We start from the raw sequence: 18,660 nt of genomic DNA, 5'->3' as shown, positions 1-18,660 counted from the left end.
CCAATTAGGATAATGGTAATATAGCAGTAGTCCTGCTACGGAAAGCTGTTTGTAAACAGAGGTTGTTTCCGGGGTTGTGGCATTTTACTTCCTGTCTTTTCTACGCATGTGTGTATAAACCCCTCCGCCGCATTGGTTTTGCTGTCCCAGATAAAGTTGTTCCTTTGGACGTGAAGTTGTTGAGTAGTCCTTTTTCAAAGTAGAAGTTACTACAAAAGGTATGAAGTATTGTAATATTCTTAAAGAAAGACACCTATGGCCTGTTTGATATGCTAGTTACAGTGTTTTTTGGTTGAATTAATTTGAAAGTTTGACAAAAGCATTTTATGTAATTCAAATACGATTAGCCCAAATAAAAGGCCTCAAATTGGAAGTACAATCTGAGTTGTTTTTTCTCTAAACGATTTAGTGGGTAGATCTTCCCTTTCACTAAGGCCGAGGTAGGGGATCTTGGGCTTAAAAAGTTTGGCGACCTCTAATCTACATTTTGATGTTGCATTTTCGGACCAATTGAGCAACCTGGCGCTTTGCTGTCTCCAAGGATCTTCTGTGATGTTTCGAGTGAAGTGTGCAGCCTGGAGACTGTGCGTGAATCAATGACTGATTCCATTTCTCGCCCATCTCGCTGATTAATGTGTTGAGGAAGATTGAAATCAATGAGGATGAGACTGGAAGGGAAGTGGGTGCTCAACGCCATCTGTCTATGTCTGACTGGTCCATCTCTCCCTCCCGCTCACTGCTGTTGGAGGAAGGTGCTCATGTGTGACCAGTCAACCTCTTTCACTCTCACTCACTGCTCCGAAAGAAAGGTGACTACATTTGACGGGTCCCTCTCCCTCCCTCTTGCTTGATGCTGCCGGAGGATGGTGCCAGAGCCTTGGGTCTTGGGCAAGGTTTAAACAAAGCACTTTGTGGATTGGACTCTGTAGTTCATGTTATGATATGTTTCTGGTTTCTGGTTGCTCCTTTTTTGTTGCTATTTTGTGTGGTTTTGATTGAGGTGGGCTGGCTCTGTGGCCTTCAGTCAATGAATGACACAGCACTAGACTGAACTGAGCACTCATGGGCTGTTTCGATGACTTTGTGGTTTGATGTTTTTCTTTGAATGTTTTTCTTGGTTTCATGGCTGTCTGTGGGAAGATGAATCTCAGGGCTGTACATTGCATGTATACTTCGATAGTACATGTACCTTTAATATTGACTGTTTTATAGAATAAGTAGTGCAGTTGACCAAAACATTTTTACCAGCAGAGACTATGGAGTGATGGAGCCACAGGAGTAAATGAAAGTCACAAGTGGGCCACAAGCAGAAAAGGGTTGAGAACCACTGCTCCAGGTCACTCTCTCTCTCTCTCTCTCTCTCTCTCTCCCTCTCTCCCTCACTTTCTTTCACTCTAAAACAGTTGTTGTCCTCCTAACAGTGTTCCAAACAACCTTATTATTATAAGTAGAAGAAGAAAGCCCTTAACTCCGAATAGAGTCATCGGGACACCGTCATGACGGCGTTTATTTTAGCAGGCTTTCCTATTTTTATGAGGCTGAGTTGCTAGCTCGACGCTCAACCCAGCACAGATGGAAAGCATGCAAGGGAGCCTGCTGGATTCGCAAAGTCCAGCGTTGATGCCACTGCGCCACCAGCCAGCCAAACCTCACTATAAACTTAGGGACTAACTACTCAGCTTCTGACTTGGCACACTACATATCAGGTTCAAAATTGAATTTAACAAATAATTCAAATAAAAACAAATAAGCTATTCCAATATTCAAGTGCTTTGTTTTTCTGCACTTCTAATATTTCAGATATTGCTCTTCTTCTACAAGTATATCTCCCAGATATACCACCTGCATCATCTTCCAGCCAGCACCATCTCCACTTGTATCAATCAACCACATTGCAGATTTTCCCCCTCATTCTCTCTGACTCTAACCTCCATTTCCTCCTACCTACTTTTTTCCACTGCAACTTACACTAAAAACACATTCAAGTTCTAATTCTTTTCCCAGCTCTGATGAAAGCTCATTGACCTGAAACATTAATGTTGTTTCTCTCCAGATTTGTTCTCTGGTGCCCAAACAAAAAACAGAAAATGCTTCAAATGATCAGCAGCTCATGTTGTATCAGCAGAAATACAATGAGATAACTTTTTGACAAAGGGCCACCAACTGGAAACATTAACATTTCTCTTTTCACAGATGTGGTCTGACCTGGTGCTTCCTCTTTTCATTTCAAATTTCCAGTATCTGCAACTTTGTTTTTTGCTTTTGGGTGTAGTTATCAAAACTCCAACTGACCACTCAATATGAAATTTACCGATTTAGTTAACAAGAACAATCGTTTATAATAAACATATTTTTGGAATGTTGCAAATAATAGAGATTTTTGTATTAATAACATACAATATCAATGTCAAGAAGCAAGTTATGCTGTTACCTGTACTCGTGCCTCTGTAAGCTTTGCTCTCTGTGCAAGTTCCTCGCGAGTGTAGATGTCTGGATAGTGAGTTCTCTCAAATGCTCTCTCCAATTCCTCCAACTGTTCTGCTGTAAATGTTGTACGGCTACGCCGCTGTTTCCTTTTTAGAGGCAGGTCTGGTTCCGAGTCAATATCCGACGCTTCGTCTGAATTATTTGCTGTAGGAAGAGTTTTAAGTTCTTTATTTGCATCACAGGAATGTGCAACTGCATCGTCACAGTGGTAAGCATAGTAACAACCTTGTTAAAGCTGGTTTTGCTTGTATGCATACAGCTCTTATAAATGAATTTGTATGCAGTGCAGTGAAAAATTCAGATGTGTTTACATCATGTTTTTTATTGACCTTGGAACATCCCAAAGCACATTCCAAACTTTAAATATGTTTTAACTAGAGACACTATCAATGTTGATAACCAGGAGTTAAATTTGCAAGGTCCCATGTGGTGAAGTAATCAGTCCATTTATTTTCAGTAATATTGATAAATGCATAAATATTGATCAAGACATAATGGGAAAATTCACCTACTTTTCTCAAATTAATGGCAAGGAATTGTATGTCATTCACCTGAAGGAGCAAACAGAGCCTAGATCAGTTTCTATCTAAAAGACAACATCGCTGACAATGCAACTGCCCCAAACTCAGCGAACAATAATACACAGCCTACATTATTTGATCAAGTTTTTGCAGATGGACCAGATTCTTCAATTTTCCAATTTGAAAACAAAAACAAATGTTGAATTTCTACATATTCTAGGAATATAGGGAAATACTGTACTGGTTCTACACTTGACTGAAGCCTTGTCAACTGAAAAACATGTTTTATGTAGGGGTTAAAAGGTTTAGGTGTTAACAATTTTATGCAAAGTAAGTCGAAAATTTATTACTTAGAATAGAAATTGGATTACTTCGATCCTCTGCAATCCATGCCCTAGTTTAAATAAAAATCCTCTGCATGTCTGAAGAGAAGCTGAGAATTCCAGTCTGAATATACTTGCCATGATGACATTTGTATCAACAGAGATCAATGCCAGGATCGCACAATCTGTGAATTTCATCACTCAATGAAAAGGAAGGAAAAGAAAGTCTTGCTGGAATTTATTTTCACTGTCAAAATTGAATAAAATAACGGAATATACAACACAGAAACAGGTAATTCAGCCCATCCAATTTATGATATCACTCATGTTCCACTCCTGCATATTTGCATTCATCTTGTTCAAATTCTGTCAAAGTAATGCTCTGCCTCCTTCTCCTTCATGCACATCCAGTGTCTGCTTCAACTTTGAGTAATAAGTTCCATATTCATATGATGCTCCAAGTGAGGAAGCATCTGCTGATTTCCTTGAATTGATTTCTTACTGACGATCCATTCCTGATCAAATCCTGCCCTGCTTTGTTCTCATTCAAAAGTAGAGAATTCTCTTGTCTACTCCTTGCATGATTTTAAAATGCTTTATTAATTTAATGATCAGTCTTCGCTTTTCAAGAAAAAAATAATAGTTTCTTCATCTCTTCCTGACACACACAATCTCTCATTTCTGGTGTCAACCTGTATTTTTACTACTACTGTATACATATTTTAAATATTATGTCAACTTCAATTATACAGATTAGTCCAATCATGGCCTAACCAAGATTCTGTATTTGTTCTCCATCTCATTAGAAAGTAACCATATTGTATGTTTTTTGTAACATTAATTTCCAATGCTAATGCTAATAATGTGTACTCCCTCTTTACTCCATTTAATTTCTTATTTTCCGTGTAATAGGTGATCTTATTTGCCGTACGAATGTAATTGCTCACACTTATCTGCTGAAATTCAATTGTCAAATATATTCCCATACTATTTCATTAATGTCGTTTCACAGTTTGTTGAGTTCTACTCATTACTGAGTACTCCACACCGTCTATTTGCTATCATCTGCAAATTTAGATTTTGTTTTTGCTGCTAAATTCTAACCCAATAATGTAATTTGTGAAACAGCAGCGTTGCTGCCTGACCTGCTGCATTCCTCCAGCACTTTGTGCATGTCGCTTTGGGCAGACTTATTTGCTGCTCCATTGCGAAGTCTCTTCAAGCAATGCCTACCCTGAAGAAGTTTAAATCTTCTGTTCGACAGGAGTACAGTGGAACCCTCCCTCACTGCTCCCCCTCTGTGATCTCTGCTTCCCTCCGACTCTTCGACCACGTACTCACCCAGATCCACTACCTCAGCCATATGTCCTTCCTGGGAGCTTGTCCTCACCACCGATCTTGTTCCACATAGCTTGTTCTCCTGTCATTTACCATTCCCACCCACCTGGCTTCATCTTCCAGCTAGCCTTCTTCCCCGCCCCCACCCCCCAACTTTTCATTCTGGCATCTCTCCTTTTCCTTTCCAGTCCTGAAGAAGGGGCTTGGTCTGAAATGTCAACTGTTTATTTGTTGCCATAGATGCTGCCTGATTTGCTGAGTTCCTCCAGCATTTTGTGAATGTTGGTTCCTTGTCAAACTATCAGTCTCTACCTTCTGTCAATCCACTAGCCTCATGATATTAGGAACACGGTTTTTTTAATAGCTCAGCACTTCATTTTACCTCCTGCTAAAGACTTTGTGCAAAATTTCAGCTTTATGTACAGACCATGAAGAAAGGTATTTGGGATTTTATTCAGGTGATCTTAGATGCAGATATATTTATTGAATGAATTTGAAATTATCTTCTACCTTTCATCATCCAAATAGAATATCATTCAATAAAGCCTTATAAGTGGCTTTAACAATGGCTCCAACATAACAGCTGTATCTTAAGTGAAACTGAAAGGACATTTCTTGATTTACATCTACCCCACCAATTCAATTTCATTTCTGCAGAGTGCAGTCATAATTTCTAAATGCTTGTTAATCCACATTTATAACTTCGGAGAAAACAATATTGACTTTGGAGAAAATTCAGCATAAGAGCCCATAAATTGGAATCCACAAGCCTTTCATACTGTTTCACTTCTGCAGCAGAAATACTTCAGATCAAGGAACTTGGCTAGACTTAAGTTGCTCTTTTGGCATATTACTTTGCATATAAATATACACCTACCAACATGTCTGATGGTGTAACATCTGGCACCTTAAACTGGGATATATGTATGCGAGATCCATGCCTAAGAAACTAAAATACGCTAATATCACCACCCTTAAGCTGACCATATCTACTCATTCCTGTCCTGATTCCAGCACATAAGTGCCATTACAAATAAAGCACTGCAGCACTTCAACTTTCTTAGAAGTTTGTGAAGATTCAGAATGTCATCCAAAACTTTGACAAACTTCTATAGATGCATGGTGGAGAGTATACTGACTGGTTGAATCATGGCCTGGAATGGAAACACCAATGCCATTGAACAGAAGAACCTACAAAAAGTAGTGGATACAGCAGGGTCTATTACAGGTAATGCCCTCCCCATCATTGAGCACATCCACATGGAGTGCTGTCACAAGAAAGCAACATCCGTCATCAAGAACCCCCATGTTCTCTTCTCACTGTCACCATCAATGAGGATACAGAAGGTTCAGGTTCATGAATAGTTATTACCCCTCAAGCATCAGGCTCCTGAACCAGAATGGCTAACTTCACTTACAGTACCCCAAAACTGAACTGACTCCACAACCTATTATTTCACTTTCAAGAACTCTACAATTGATGTTTTCAATATTTATTACTTACTTGTTTTTTATTACTTTGGGTGTTTTTGGAATTTGCAATTTGTTGTTTTTTTGCACATTGGTTGTTTGAGAATCCTTCTTGTGTGCAATTTTTCATTGATTCTATTACGTTTCTTTGTACTTACTATGATCCCCACAAGAAAATTTATCTCAAGGTACTATATGGAAACATGTACTAGCTTGAGATTGCCTTCCACTGCCCTCCACTTTCTCCGCACCAATCCCAAGTTCACCATCAAACCTGCAAACAAAGGGGGTGCCCGTGCAGTGTCACATAAAAATTGCTGGAGGAACTCAGCAGGTCAGGTCAGGCAAGATTTATGGAAAAGAGTAAACTGTTGACATTTCGGGCTGAGACCCTTCACCAGGACTGGGAAAAAAGATGAGAAGTCAGAGCAAGAAGTTGAGGGAGGGGAGGAAGAAGTACAAGGTGGCAGGTGATAGGTGAAACAGGGAGGGGTGGGGTGAAGTAAAGAGCTAGGAAGTTGATTGGTGGAAAAGATAAAGGGCTGGAGAAGAGGAATCTGATAGGAGAGGATAGAAGACATGGAAGAAAGGGAAGGGGGAGGAGCACCAGAGGGAGGTGATGGGCAAGTAAGGAGATAAGGTGAGAGAGAGAAACAGGAAAGGGAAATACTAAAGGGGAATGTAATTACCAGAAGTTTGAGGAATCGATGTTCACGCCATCAGGTTGGAGGCTACGCAGCCAGAATATAAAGTGTTGCTCCTCCAAACTGAGTGTGGCCTCATCATGATAGTAGATATGTCGAATGAGAATGGGAAGTAGAATTGAAATGGGTGGCCACCAGGAGATCCTGCTTTTACTGGTGGATGGAGCATTAGTACTCGGCCAAGTGGTCTCCCAGTTTATGTCGGATCTCACCAATATGCAGGAGGCCACACCGGGAGCACCAGTACAGTAGATGATCCCAACAGGCTCACAGGTGAAGTGTTGTTTCACCTGGAAGGTCTGTTTGGGGCCCTAAAAGGTAATGAGGGAGGAGGTGTATGAGCAGGTATGGGACTTGTTCCACTTGCAAGGATAAGGACCAGGAAGGAGATCAGTGGGGAGGGATGAGCGGACAAGGGAGTCGCATAGGGAGCGATCCCTGTGGAAAGTGGAAAGCGGGGAGTCTCACGTTTGTGCTATTGTAGAGTGGTGGACAGACCCCTACCTTGCTGAGGCCAGGTGGCAAATCTCAGACACCATCTCCTAATTACTCCTTGGAAAGGATTCCAGTCCAGAACATCAGGCCACTGTCTCCAATACTATCACTGACCTCATCAAATCTGGAGATCTCTCATCCATTGCCACCAAACTTATAGATCCCTTGCACTGCACTGCTCATTTCTACCTCCTACTCAAGAACCAGAAGCCTGACTGTCCAGGTAGGCCAATTGTCTCTACCTACCCCTGCCCCACTGAACTTGTGTTTGCATACCTTGACTCCATTCTCTCCAGCTACATCTGCCTCTTTGTTGGCCACATGGAACAGCTCACAATCCAAGCCTTCCCTGTTAATGCTCCCTAGCTCTTTCTGAGCTACAATGATGACTGTATTGGTGCTGCTTCATGTACCAATGCCGAACTCATCAATTTGTTAACCAATTCCCAAGGCTATCTTGACAAGATCTTTTCCCACCCTGTAAAACTGCCACTCCCTTTCCTCAGTTCCTTCGTCTCCACGGCATCTGTTCCCAGAATGACGCTTTCCTTCCCAGGACATGAAAGGTGTCTTCCTTCTTCGAAGAACGGGATTTCCCTTCCGCCACCATTGGTGCTGCCCTCACCCGCATCTCCTCCATCTCTCAGACATCCGTGTTCTCCCCAACTTTGTGCTGTCTTAAGAGAGATAGAGTCCTACCACCCTTTGAGCCTTTGCATCCTACACATCATTCTCCACAACTTCTTCCATGTTCAATGGATCCCACAACTAAACACTTCTCTGCTTTCTGCAGGGATTGCTCCCTCCATGGTACCCTTCTCTATTCATCCTCCCCACTATCCCTCTTCTGGCATCTATCTATGCAAGCGACAGAAATGCTACTCCTGCCCACTCACCTCCATTCAGAGAACCAAACTGTATCCTGTGCTCCTGATGCAGCCTCCTCTACATTGGTGAGACCTGATGTAAATTGGGGGTCCACTTTGTCGAGCAGCTCCACTTCAACTTTGAAACTCCCCAGGGGCCAGTCATTTTAATTCCTAGCACCATTCCCATTCCAACATGTCAGTCTGTGGCCTCCTCTTCTGCCACAAAACAGCCACACTCAGGGTAAAGGAACAACACCTTGTATTCCATCTAGGTAGCCTCCAACCTAATGATATGAGCATCAATTTCTCTTTTCAGTAATTTTCTTTACAACCATAGAGCTGTGATGCATAGAGATTGCGAGGCAGAAGCTGGTGGGACAGAGTTATCTCTCTATTAAGCTGAAGGAAGCAACCACCATGTGCATCTCAGAAGCTGGTAACTGGCCACCAGAATGTTGACCAAAATATGCTAATTTTAAAGCGTACTGAGGAGAAAAGCTTGCTGCTTAGCATATCACATTGAAGTACCATCACTTCACTGGGCACTGCTGTGTCCCCAATGATTAGCGGGCCGCTTAGCCCAAAAGCATACAGTTGATCTTGAATGCTTTGCGAGATGGAAACCATTGGATCTGTAAGCCACAGAGCAGATTACTGCCTAATCTCTCTCCTGCACTGCCCTCAGAAGCAGTCTACGTTCTGGATGTAACAGAGATAGACTTCCAGTTATCAACTCGTTCACAGTCTTGTTCACTGAACACATTGTTTACTGTAGGTGGGATTGTCCAGTATTAGTTCCAGAGTACACAACTCCAAAGCCATAGAGGGTCTTTTTGTCAACCCCTGTCTAGAAATGGCACAGTGTCATACTATCCTAGACTTTCTTTGTCTAAACAGTTTAACACCTTTACTGATGCCATCACTTTTGTTTTTTCATATCCCTACAGCCAGAATAAAAGTTATTGAGTTGCTGCACAGGTATGTGACGTAGCCATAACTTAAGGGTTTACTGGGGCAGAGTGGCATTAGTACCTGACTAAGTCTCCTGTGTGGCTTTATTCTCCATGTCTTTCCGCTTACAAGTGTCCCCTCTTTTCCAAACGTTCGCCTTACGACACCTCGCTGTTACGAAAGACCTACATTAGTTACCTGTTTTCGCTAACAGAAGGTGTTTTCACTGTTATGAAAAAAGGCAGCGTGCACCCGAACAGCCAAGCTCCTCCCCCAGAACTGCATCCTAGCCGGATGATGAGTTTGAGGGTATCGGAAAAGCCTAAAAGAGCTCGTAAGGGTGTTACACTTACAGTAAAACTCGATATCATTAAGCGTTTCAATCATGGTGAATGAAGTAAGGAGATTGTCCACACGTTGAACTTGCCTGTGTCCACCACTCGCACTATTTATATGCAGAGAGAAAGAATTTTGAAAGCTGCCGATGTTACTATTGATTCTGCTCATAGCAAAGTGGTCTCTCTTAGTCGGCATCCAATAATGGAAAAAATTGAAAGTCTATTGCTTGAGTGGATTGATGGGTGTACAAAGCGTGGTGTTCCGTTAAGTTCTCTTATATTTAAGGAGAAATCAGTCAGTCTTTTTAATAAGTTGAAACAGAAAGCACTGGACGATGGTGATGAAAGTGTTGCGAAAGTGGAATTTAAAGGTAGTCATGGTTGGTTTGATCGGTTTCTGAGGCGAGGGCAGCTTCAAAGTTTAAGCAGTGGTCCCCAACCTCCGGGCCGCGGACCGATACATTGCTGTGCAGAATGCAGTGGTGCAGCGATTGTCGGGACGCACCCAGCACATCTTTAAGAAAAGAGCCGAAATAAACAAGCTAGTTAATTAGGTGCCGCCTGGCATGTAAATATCGGCCCAGATCAGAGGCGATTGCCGATTGCGTCAGGTGGTTATTCGTATAAGCAACTGTTTAACTGTGATGAAACTGCAATTTATTGGCGTCTTCCCAATTCCGGTAAGTCGGTAAGTGAAACTACACTGTACATATATTATTTCTACTTTATATAGGCTGTGTATTTTTATGTGTTATTTGGTATGATTTGGCAGCTTCATAGCTTAAAGGTTACTGGAGAGAGTATTTCTGCCAAGAGCGCTTGCACCGTGTTTCTGCTGAGAGCGCTTCAGCGAGATTTTCGCTGCACTAGGCAGTGCTGCAGAAAAGTATTTCTACTTTATATAGGCTGCATATTTATCATATCATTCCTGCTTTTAGATTATAAAGACACGTAGTCCCCTTTTATTGTCATTTAGTAATGCAGGCATTAAGAAATGATACAATATTTCCTCTGGTGTGATATCACAAAACACAGGACAGACCAAGACTGAAAAAACTGACAAAACCACATAATTATAACATATAGTTACAACAGTGCAATAATACCATAACTTGATGAAGAAGTCCATGATCACAGTAAAAGTTCAAAGTCTCTCAAATGTCCCACATCTCACGCAGACGGGAGAAGGAAGAAAAACTCTCCCTGCCATGCCGACCACGGTCTGACTCTGAGTCATCTGAAAACTTCGAGTTCTGATCAGCTCTCCGACACCAAGTACTGAGCGCCATCTCTGTCCGAACGATTCGACCTCAACCTTGGTCGCCAACAGCAGGCAAAGCCGGGGATTTTGAGGCCTACCCTCCGAAAGATTCCCGACCACGCAGTAACGACAGCAGCGAACGAGCGTTTCAGAAATTTCTCCAGATGTTCCTCTGTGCTTTCACGTCCTTTCTCCACCAAATCAGAATTGTCCACGGCCCCTATTTAATAGGAACGATATCATTTTTCACCAGAGGCCCGCGCACGCGCAGGCGTGCTGCTCCCTCTCCTCCCGCCAACTATATGTTACTGTTATTTTAGGATTTATGCCTTATTTGACATGATTTTGTAGGTTATTTTTTGGGTCTGGGAACGCTCAAAATTTTTTCCCATATTAATAAATGGTAATTGCTTCTTCACTTTACAACATTCTGGCTTACGAACCATTTCATAGGGACACTCTACCTTCAGATACCGGGGGTAACCTGTATTGTCTTCCCATTGCACTCTTCATCACTATTAGTATTGCTTTCTTTTCTGCTAAATCTTTTATGCATTTGCACACAAAGAGATCACCCACTAAAAAAAAGTATCACAGAGCCTTAGAAAAAGAAGACAGATGAAAATGTAGAAGCTTCTTCCAGTCCTGTCCAGATGTAACAATATTTCTGTAACATTTCCCTTCAATTTCACAAGTAGCTTCATACAAATATCACCATTGCTGAGCATAGGATATTGCCAGGAAGAACTGGCTTTTGAATGATGCCATCTAGAGCCTTATAAAATCACAAAGCACTCAAAACACGCTTTTTAAATTTGGATGTTTAAATATTAGGGATCAAGACAGCCATTTAGTACAAATTTTCAAAAATAAACAAACTTTAAATTATAAGCTTATTTTTGATAGACGTTGAAGTTAAATATGTGAGGTATCAGTACTAAATAGATCAGCACAATTATGAGCCCATTAAGCAATCGAACTTACAACATTTTGACATGGGCTGTGGGATCATGAATGGTGCTACATAAATGCAAGTCTGTTTTCTCTCATTTTATCATGAAATAACCAGGCCCTGGTTGACTTCATACCTACTCCTACTTTATAATGACTTCCATTGTGTGGTTCCACTTGGAGATGTAACCTAAAAAAGGTTTAGAATTGCATATGAACAATCCATCATGGTAGCAGGTAAGGCCAAAAATTGTCCTGCTTACCTGCAGCTATACAATCAGTCACTAAAATCTTTATTGTTTTTTGTCCTTTTTTATATAGGCAGCCATCAACACAGTGCACCCACTCAGAATTACTAACTCCAACTGGAAATACAAATATTCTGACCCTATGCCGCAAGGCAGGAATTGTTTTGGAGAGGATCAAAGGATAAACTTCTCGCTGCTAGTCACAGCAGCCTTGTGGTATTGAAAATCTGTAAATTTACTCAGGGAATGGTATTTTAATATGGACAGAAGATTTTAAACATTCACCATAATGAAACAAATTGGATAAAGGCATTCACCATCAGTGAACTGTGAATAAGGGGGAAATTCATTGGATGTAGGCAATGAATACAACACTAGGATTATCTTTGAATGGATGGTGTAACATCAATATAGAATGGACTTTCACTGTAAGTAATAACTTTACTCAAAGGAAGATTCACCATAACCCTGAACTCATTTACAGTTTCTCTCTAGGCATACACTTACAGTATAACAAATTTCTACTGCATAAAATGTTCATTTACAGTGAAGTGCATTCACCAACTACTCCTAATATATTTAGTATTAGCTTTCAGAGCGTCTTCTGACACAGGCAGTTTGTACAGTAGACAGACTTGTTATAAATGGGCAAGTTGCACAGGGAATTTACTGTAAATTGGCAATTCCTGCAGGGGGTTCACTGTAAATAGACACTCATTACAAAGTGAATTCATTGTGAATGGGCACACTATATAGCCCAGAGATTCACTAATTCAATATCATACATAGGATACACTATGAAAGACTATTTTATTTTAGGGTGATTCACAGTAAATGGATACTTCTTACATGGAAACATCCAGCAAATTCTTGAGTTATGCAGGGAGACCATCATAAGCATACCATTTATACACACTTATATACTGTAAATGGACCACTTATATAGGGAGAAGATCCCTTTTGATAGAATGCTTCATGGAGTGGAGGTTTACTGCAAATGAACAGTCACCGCAAAGCAAACTCACTGCTAAGTAGACATTCAATACAGCAGGGTAGTTCACTGACTCTACAAGGTGTCTGTAGGGGATTCATGGTCAGTGATCACTCTAAATTCAAAGTAAACTGATGCTTTACACAGAGATTCACTGTAAACAGACACTTTTATGCAGGAAAGGTCATTGGATAGAGATACTTAATACAGCAGGGAGTCTCCCTATAAATGGGCACTTATGTAAATTAACACTTATGGGAAGAGATTCAATCTGAATCACAATTAATGCAGGGTGATTCTGTATAATTAGGCACTGCAGGTTAATTAATTGTAGATGGCCACTTTTTTGAACATGATCATCTCAAAATCTTTTCTTTCCTAATTTTAAATGCTTCAATTCTGCATGTTTTTCAAATTAATCTATGTTCAACTTTTCCATTTATATCATCCACATTAATAACCATAATTTTAGTTATTTCATTTTAATATGTGTGTACCTTGAAATTCCCCTTAATTCAATTCAATTGTCAAAATCCTCTCAGTAACTGTATCCAATGCCTGAGTTACTTGAATAATCAAGAAATTCACAGATAACACAGAGTGATTTCTTTTTAAAAAAGGAGATTCAGAGGCCATCCTCTGCTTTTACCATTGAAGACCCCACAGGTAAACATTTTAAAAATGTTGGATCTTTAATTGCTCTACCAATTGTACCAATGGCTTCAGACAGCCAGCAGAAGACAATTCGTTAATGAGATAAAGATGCTGAGTTCAATCACAGTGAACACTCAGATTAATTTGAATTATTGAATTCATACCTGAAGAATATATTCTATTCATTAGATTACGGCTCTACCCTTTCAGTAACTGTGTATTTCACAATGAGAGAAATTCCTTTGGGGGCCCAAGAACAGCCATATATCTTGGTCTTTAGTGTTCAACATCTATTCTGGCTCTTTGACGATATAAATTATTAGCAATGTGATTAAAACATTTTAATCACAGGATACCCAAGTAAGTGGTTTCCTCCAATAAATTATCTCAAGGACCATGGAGACTCATTAACAACCAATATGTTTGAGGAAAGTCTCAATGGAGACAATACCTAGGAATTTAGACCTTGATTCTGTTTCAAGTTGTTTAATCTGCACAATTAATTTCTCTTTTGTAGGACTGGATGGGGGTTATTTACCACAAGCATGTGCATCTTTTATTCATTTGAATCATGCAAATGAGAATATACAAAATGTGGAAAATACAATTGTATATTAGAGTACTGAAAAAAAGTGTTCATTTTAGACTGCACACCAACTGAAAAAAATTGGTAAATCTTAACTTCTTCCTGCAATAACAAACCCAAAGCAGTTCAGAAATGGAATTAGTAGTCATACTAAATATATTCTATTGAGTATATGTTTCTAAACTATGATTGCACAGAACACAGGAAGAGGCCATTGGATTCATCATGCATATGCTGGACTTTAAGTGGTCTATCCAATTAAATACCACTATCTTGATACTTTGAACACATCACAACTTTACCATTTTGATATTTATCCAAACAGCTATGAAAAGATCTGCTTCCTTTCAGGTGGTACGTTCTAGATTGCAGCACCTTTCTGTGTAAAAAGAACCCTTGCTAATGTCACAAACTGACATGACAAGTCAAAATCTTTCTGTGTTATTTACTGACCCTTCTGTTACAAGGAATGGCTGATCCTCATATACCCTATCACAACCACTCTTTTTTTTTGAGCCTGTCAAAAGCTCTCTTAACAATTTTAGCACCAAAAAAAAAACAACCTCAATTTCTCCAGTCCCTCCAAATAATTGAGGTTTCCCATTCCTGGTATGATTCCATTAAAAGGAAAAGGAAAACAATTTGAAACTGAAATTAATATTAACTCATTCTTTTGCCACAGATGGTGAGTGACTTGTTGAGTCTTTCCAGCATTTTGTTTTTCGTCAGATTTTCAGTATCTGTGGTATTTTGCTTTTGGGTTTCCATTCCATTAACTCTTAATAATAGAGTGATACAGCGCAGAAACAGGCCTTGAATTCATTCAGTCCTCACAACCATCAACCAGCCATTTACATTCATCCCATTTTACTCGGCCCACATTCTCAGCATCTCCCTCCAAATTCTTCACTCACCTACATACTGGGAGCACTTTACACTTTAGACATAACCTACCAATCGGCCCATCCTTGAGACGTGAGAGGAAACCAGAGCACCTGAGGGAAACTCACAGACTAAGAAGGAGGATATGAAAACTCCGCACAGTATTGAAACTAGGTTTAGTGGCTTTATTTGGCCGTACTACAGTGCCACCCTTGCTCTTCTTCAAACTTCCCGTGGTCTTGATGTCCTTCCTAAAGTATGGTGTCCAAAATTAAGCACTCAACTCATTTTCCCAAGTCGTTATAATTGTTATGAAATTGTTCAAATTAATTATATAAGCAGGATCATAAAAAATTTGACAGAATTTCAATGAACCCAACCAGATCAGATTCTTTAAACTGAACCAAGAGCTGTTAGGTGGAACTTGATTAGCCCTGCTGTCGGGGACATTGTCAGGAGCTGCAACAGAGAATGGAGGCATCCGAGGATGTAGAGACATCATCCATAGAAGGATATACTTTCAAATGGTGGGACTGATGGATCAGACGTGTGATCAGACCATGGCCCAGTGAACTGGTCAGACATACATCTGCATTGGAGCCTATTGATCAGGAGCCCAGAAGTAAATATTAGTCAGGCGGGGGGGCGGGGGTGAGTAAGTGATCAAAGTGGGCGAGAGAATAAAACAAACTAAATTTGTTAATGCCTCATAAGCAAGCTCCCTGGCAGAGAAAGATTACCATGCATTCCTCCCCCCACCCTGCAACCACCACTGATCCCTTTAAGTAATGCTAAAGAAGTTCTCAGCTGTTAGCTTAGGGCTTGATTTAATGTGAACAGAAATTAACTTTGCAAAATTGGGTATGCCATTTGTAACCGTGTTTTTCCTGACATCTTCTCTACGGATATGTGTTGGATTTGTAGAGCGAACGTTGCTTGAATTTCCAGTAAGATGCAAACTACTTAACCTGCTCACAATAAAGTTTAAGATAGATTTCATTTAGGTGGTCACAGCTACACCTTGAGTATAGTGAGCCTGTCTATTCCCTTCAGCAGATATGGCCAACCATTTCAAGGCAAATATAACAAATAGATATATATATATATATATATATAAGGATCTGAACTATAAGGACTGCTTATAATGGCTAAAGATGACCTATGGAGACAATCTTTTGAGATTTAGAATTAGTATAAGCTTCAACTTTTGAGGGGATAAATGCTGTTGGAAAAATACTGCCCAACCAATTGTTTGCTTTTACTTTTTATTAAAGTCAATGGAAAATAATATTGTACTTTGCAGTTAATTCCTAAATGTTTACAATGTTGTTATCTCACTGAAACTGAAAATAACCCCGAAATGTGTTTGAAATTGCCTCAAACCCTGAAACGGGAGACAGACTTGAGGACATTAGAGAACTAGAAGGATTAGAAGGTAATAAGTTTAGATAACATCACATGAAGAGTGAAATATTCAAAGGAGCCGTGGAGATGATAATAATGAATTATTTAGCAAGGTATTTGAAGGAAAGAGTAAGTAAGATTGTGCATTTTCAAAACCAGTCAGATGAACTTCACACTCTTTTCCTATTCTATACCTCTCCATATTCTATTATTATTATTGCAGTTTTTATTTACTTAGCATCAATGATCTGCTTTGATTTCATCTCTCAGATTTAGGAGGTGCTTAGTATTGACTTTAAACCAAACTCCAATTTAAAGAATCGTCCTTCAAATTTGCAACATTTTTGAAAGCAAATTCAAATGTGAACTATTTAACTAGAACTTGCAGCAGTTCTCACAATGATTTTTTTTGGTTCTAATGGACTCTATAAGAGCTTTGATGTTGCATCATTACAGTGGAAATTTCTTTCTTATGATTGGCAAATTCCTGATTTTTGCAATCACCTGTAATGTGAGAAGCTGTAGCTTTATCACCTTTGGTACTTAAGTAACAAAAAATGCACAATTTTAAAATATGAATAAAATACTAATCTATTTCACTGGAATACAATTACAAAAGCTCCTTTTAGTACCCTGTTCTCTTTATTGAATTTTGCTGATTGTATAATTTGGCAAATTACTTGAGAATATGTTCATTTATTAAAGTGGCACCTGTGGTTATTATATAACTCTTTTATAATCCTGCTAGAGCTACAGTACATATTTTATAATTTTGTTTTTCATAATCCTGCTCAGGCTCTCAGATCTTCTGCTGGCCTCTTAAATTTAAACTATCTCCCTCAAAGGATAATTGACAGGTAAGCTTTTTTTGAACTACACTCCTAAACTGTGGAATTCAAAACCTAAAACTATAAGGGATGCAGACTCAGTTGACACTTTTAAACACCAGCTCAAAGCCTATTTATTTAACCTTGCTTTTAACTAACTAACAACCTTTTGTCTTTTATTTTCATGTTTGCATTTTTCCCATTGTAAAGCACTTTGAACTACATCATCTGTATGAAGAATGCTCTATAAATAAGTTGTTATTATTATCATCACAGGAAATAAAGATTGCATTGATAAATATTAATAATTTCCTCATTCTCAAATTCATTTCCTCTAAATCAGCTCTCCTTATGTCATAAAAAAATCATAACAATGAAAATGCAGGTATAAAATTTCTACATTTAATAACTGGATAATGAAAATCCAACTTGTGTTGTATGTCCCTTATTAGCAAAGTCCCCAGTGTGCTAGGTTTGTTTGTGGATCACAGCAATATGCCCCTGAAATGAATCCAAACTGATTCCATTTTCTTTTAATGATTACAGGATCAGTGATGTACGCAAAGTGCAGTCACTACCCTACTGACAATTTCTGGTAACTTATGCCCTCCAGAATGTGACATCTAACTGGCCAGTAAGAAATTCAACATACTTGGATGATAAATTCCCCAGCTAAAAGAATTATTATTTCTTTACTTGGAGTCAATCTATCTGAGACTATGAATTAATGAACATAATACTAGTGACACTGGCAATCTTTTAAAGAGCTGCAAAGAAAATATGTACATCATATCAGCAAACTATGAAAACCTTAATGAGCCATGTATATTATGTATTTTCAGACATGTATTCTCTAGAAAACAAACAGTTATGCAACACTGGGCAAGAGCAGGAGGCAATTAACATCCTATGGTCCTGTAAGCATTCATTTTAGTATCTTTTCTTATATTGTAACTGATCTCAAGTTGCTGCTGGCACTTTGTATTTATCATGTTTATGTTTATAATGAGAGCCAGCAGCAACTAAGGATAGGCATCAATGAACATCCTATGCCCATTTCATGAGTGCAAAACGAAGACTGCTCAAAAATAAATAATTGTCATTATAAATTTAGAAGCAAATTTTGACAAATTTTATTGGTGCTCTGATTTCACATCAAGTATAACCATTATCTAACTGACAATAGTTTAACATCTGCATTTTACCACATAAATCTGCAAATTAAAGTGAACACATTGTTCCTAATCAGAATTTTATTGAATGGTCTAGCTGTAGTCAAATGTTAGGTTTAAATAAGGCTGTAATTTCTACTCAGTGTCTGAAAATAAACACATTAAACATCGGGAAATTGCAAATGAAT

At 39.2% G+C, this 18,660-nt stretch overlaps 1 protein-coding gene and 1 long non-coding RNA gene across 4 annotated transcripts in view; one reads left to right on the top strand and one right to left on the bottom strand.

Annotated features, from left to right (window-relative positions):
* pax3b (paired box 3b) overlaps positions 1-18,660 on the bottom strand; it is a 102,266-nt gene that overhangs the window by 54,821 nt on the left and 28,785 nt on the right. For 2 of the 3 annotated variants that reach the window (XM_072255490.1, XM_072255489.1), the window contains one exon: positions 2,432-2,631. In XM_072255490.1, the coding sequence (XP_072111591.1) occupies positions 2,432-2,631 (200 nt within the window). Of the gene's footprint in view, positions 1-2,431; positions 2,653-18,660 lie in introns of all 3 variants that reach the window. The other variant, XM_072255488.1, reaches the window with a different exon arrangement.
* On the top strand, positions 131-17,334 carry LOC140196381 (uncharacterized). Its single transcript, XR_011885693.1, has 3 exons — positions 131-218; positions 3,493-3,623; positions 17,269-17,334. It is a non-coding gene; the product is annotated as an uncharacterized lncRNA (long non-coding RNA).

The sequence above is a fragment of the Mobula birostris genome, chromosome 4 (genome assembly GCF_030028105.1).
Source record: "Mobula birostris isolate sMobBir1 chromosome 4, sMobBir1.hap1, whole genome shotgun sequence".
NCBI classification, from domain to species: Eukaryota; Metazoa; Chordata; class Chondrichthyes; order Myliobatiformes; family Myliobatidae; genus Mobula; species Mobula birostris.
Note: the sequence above shows the minus strand (reverse complement) of the source record. Positions and strands in the feature narration are given on the sequence as shown.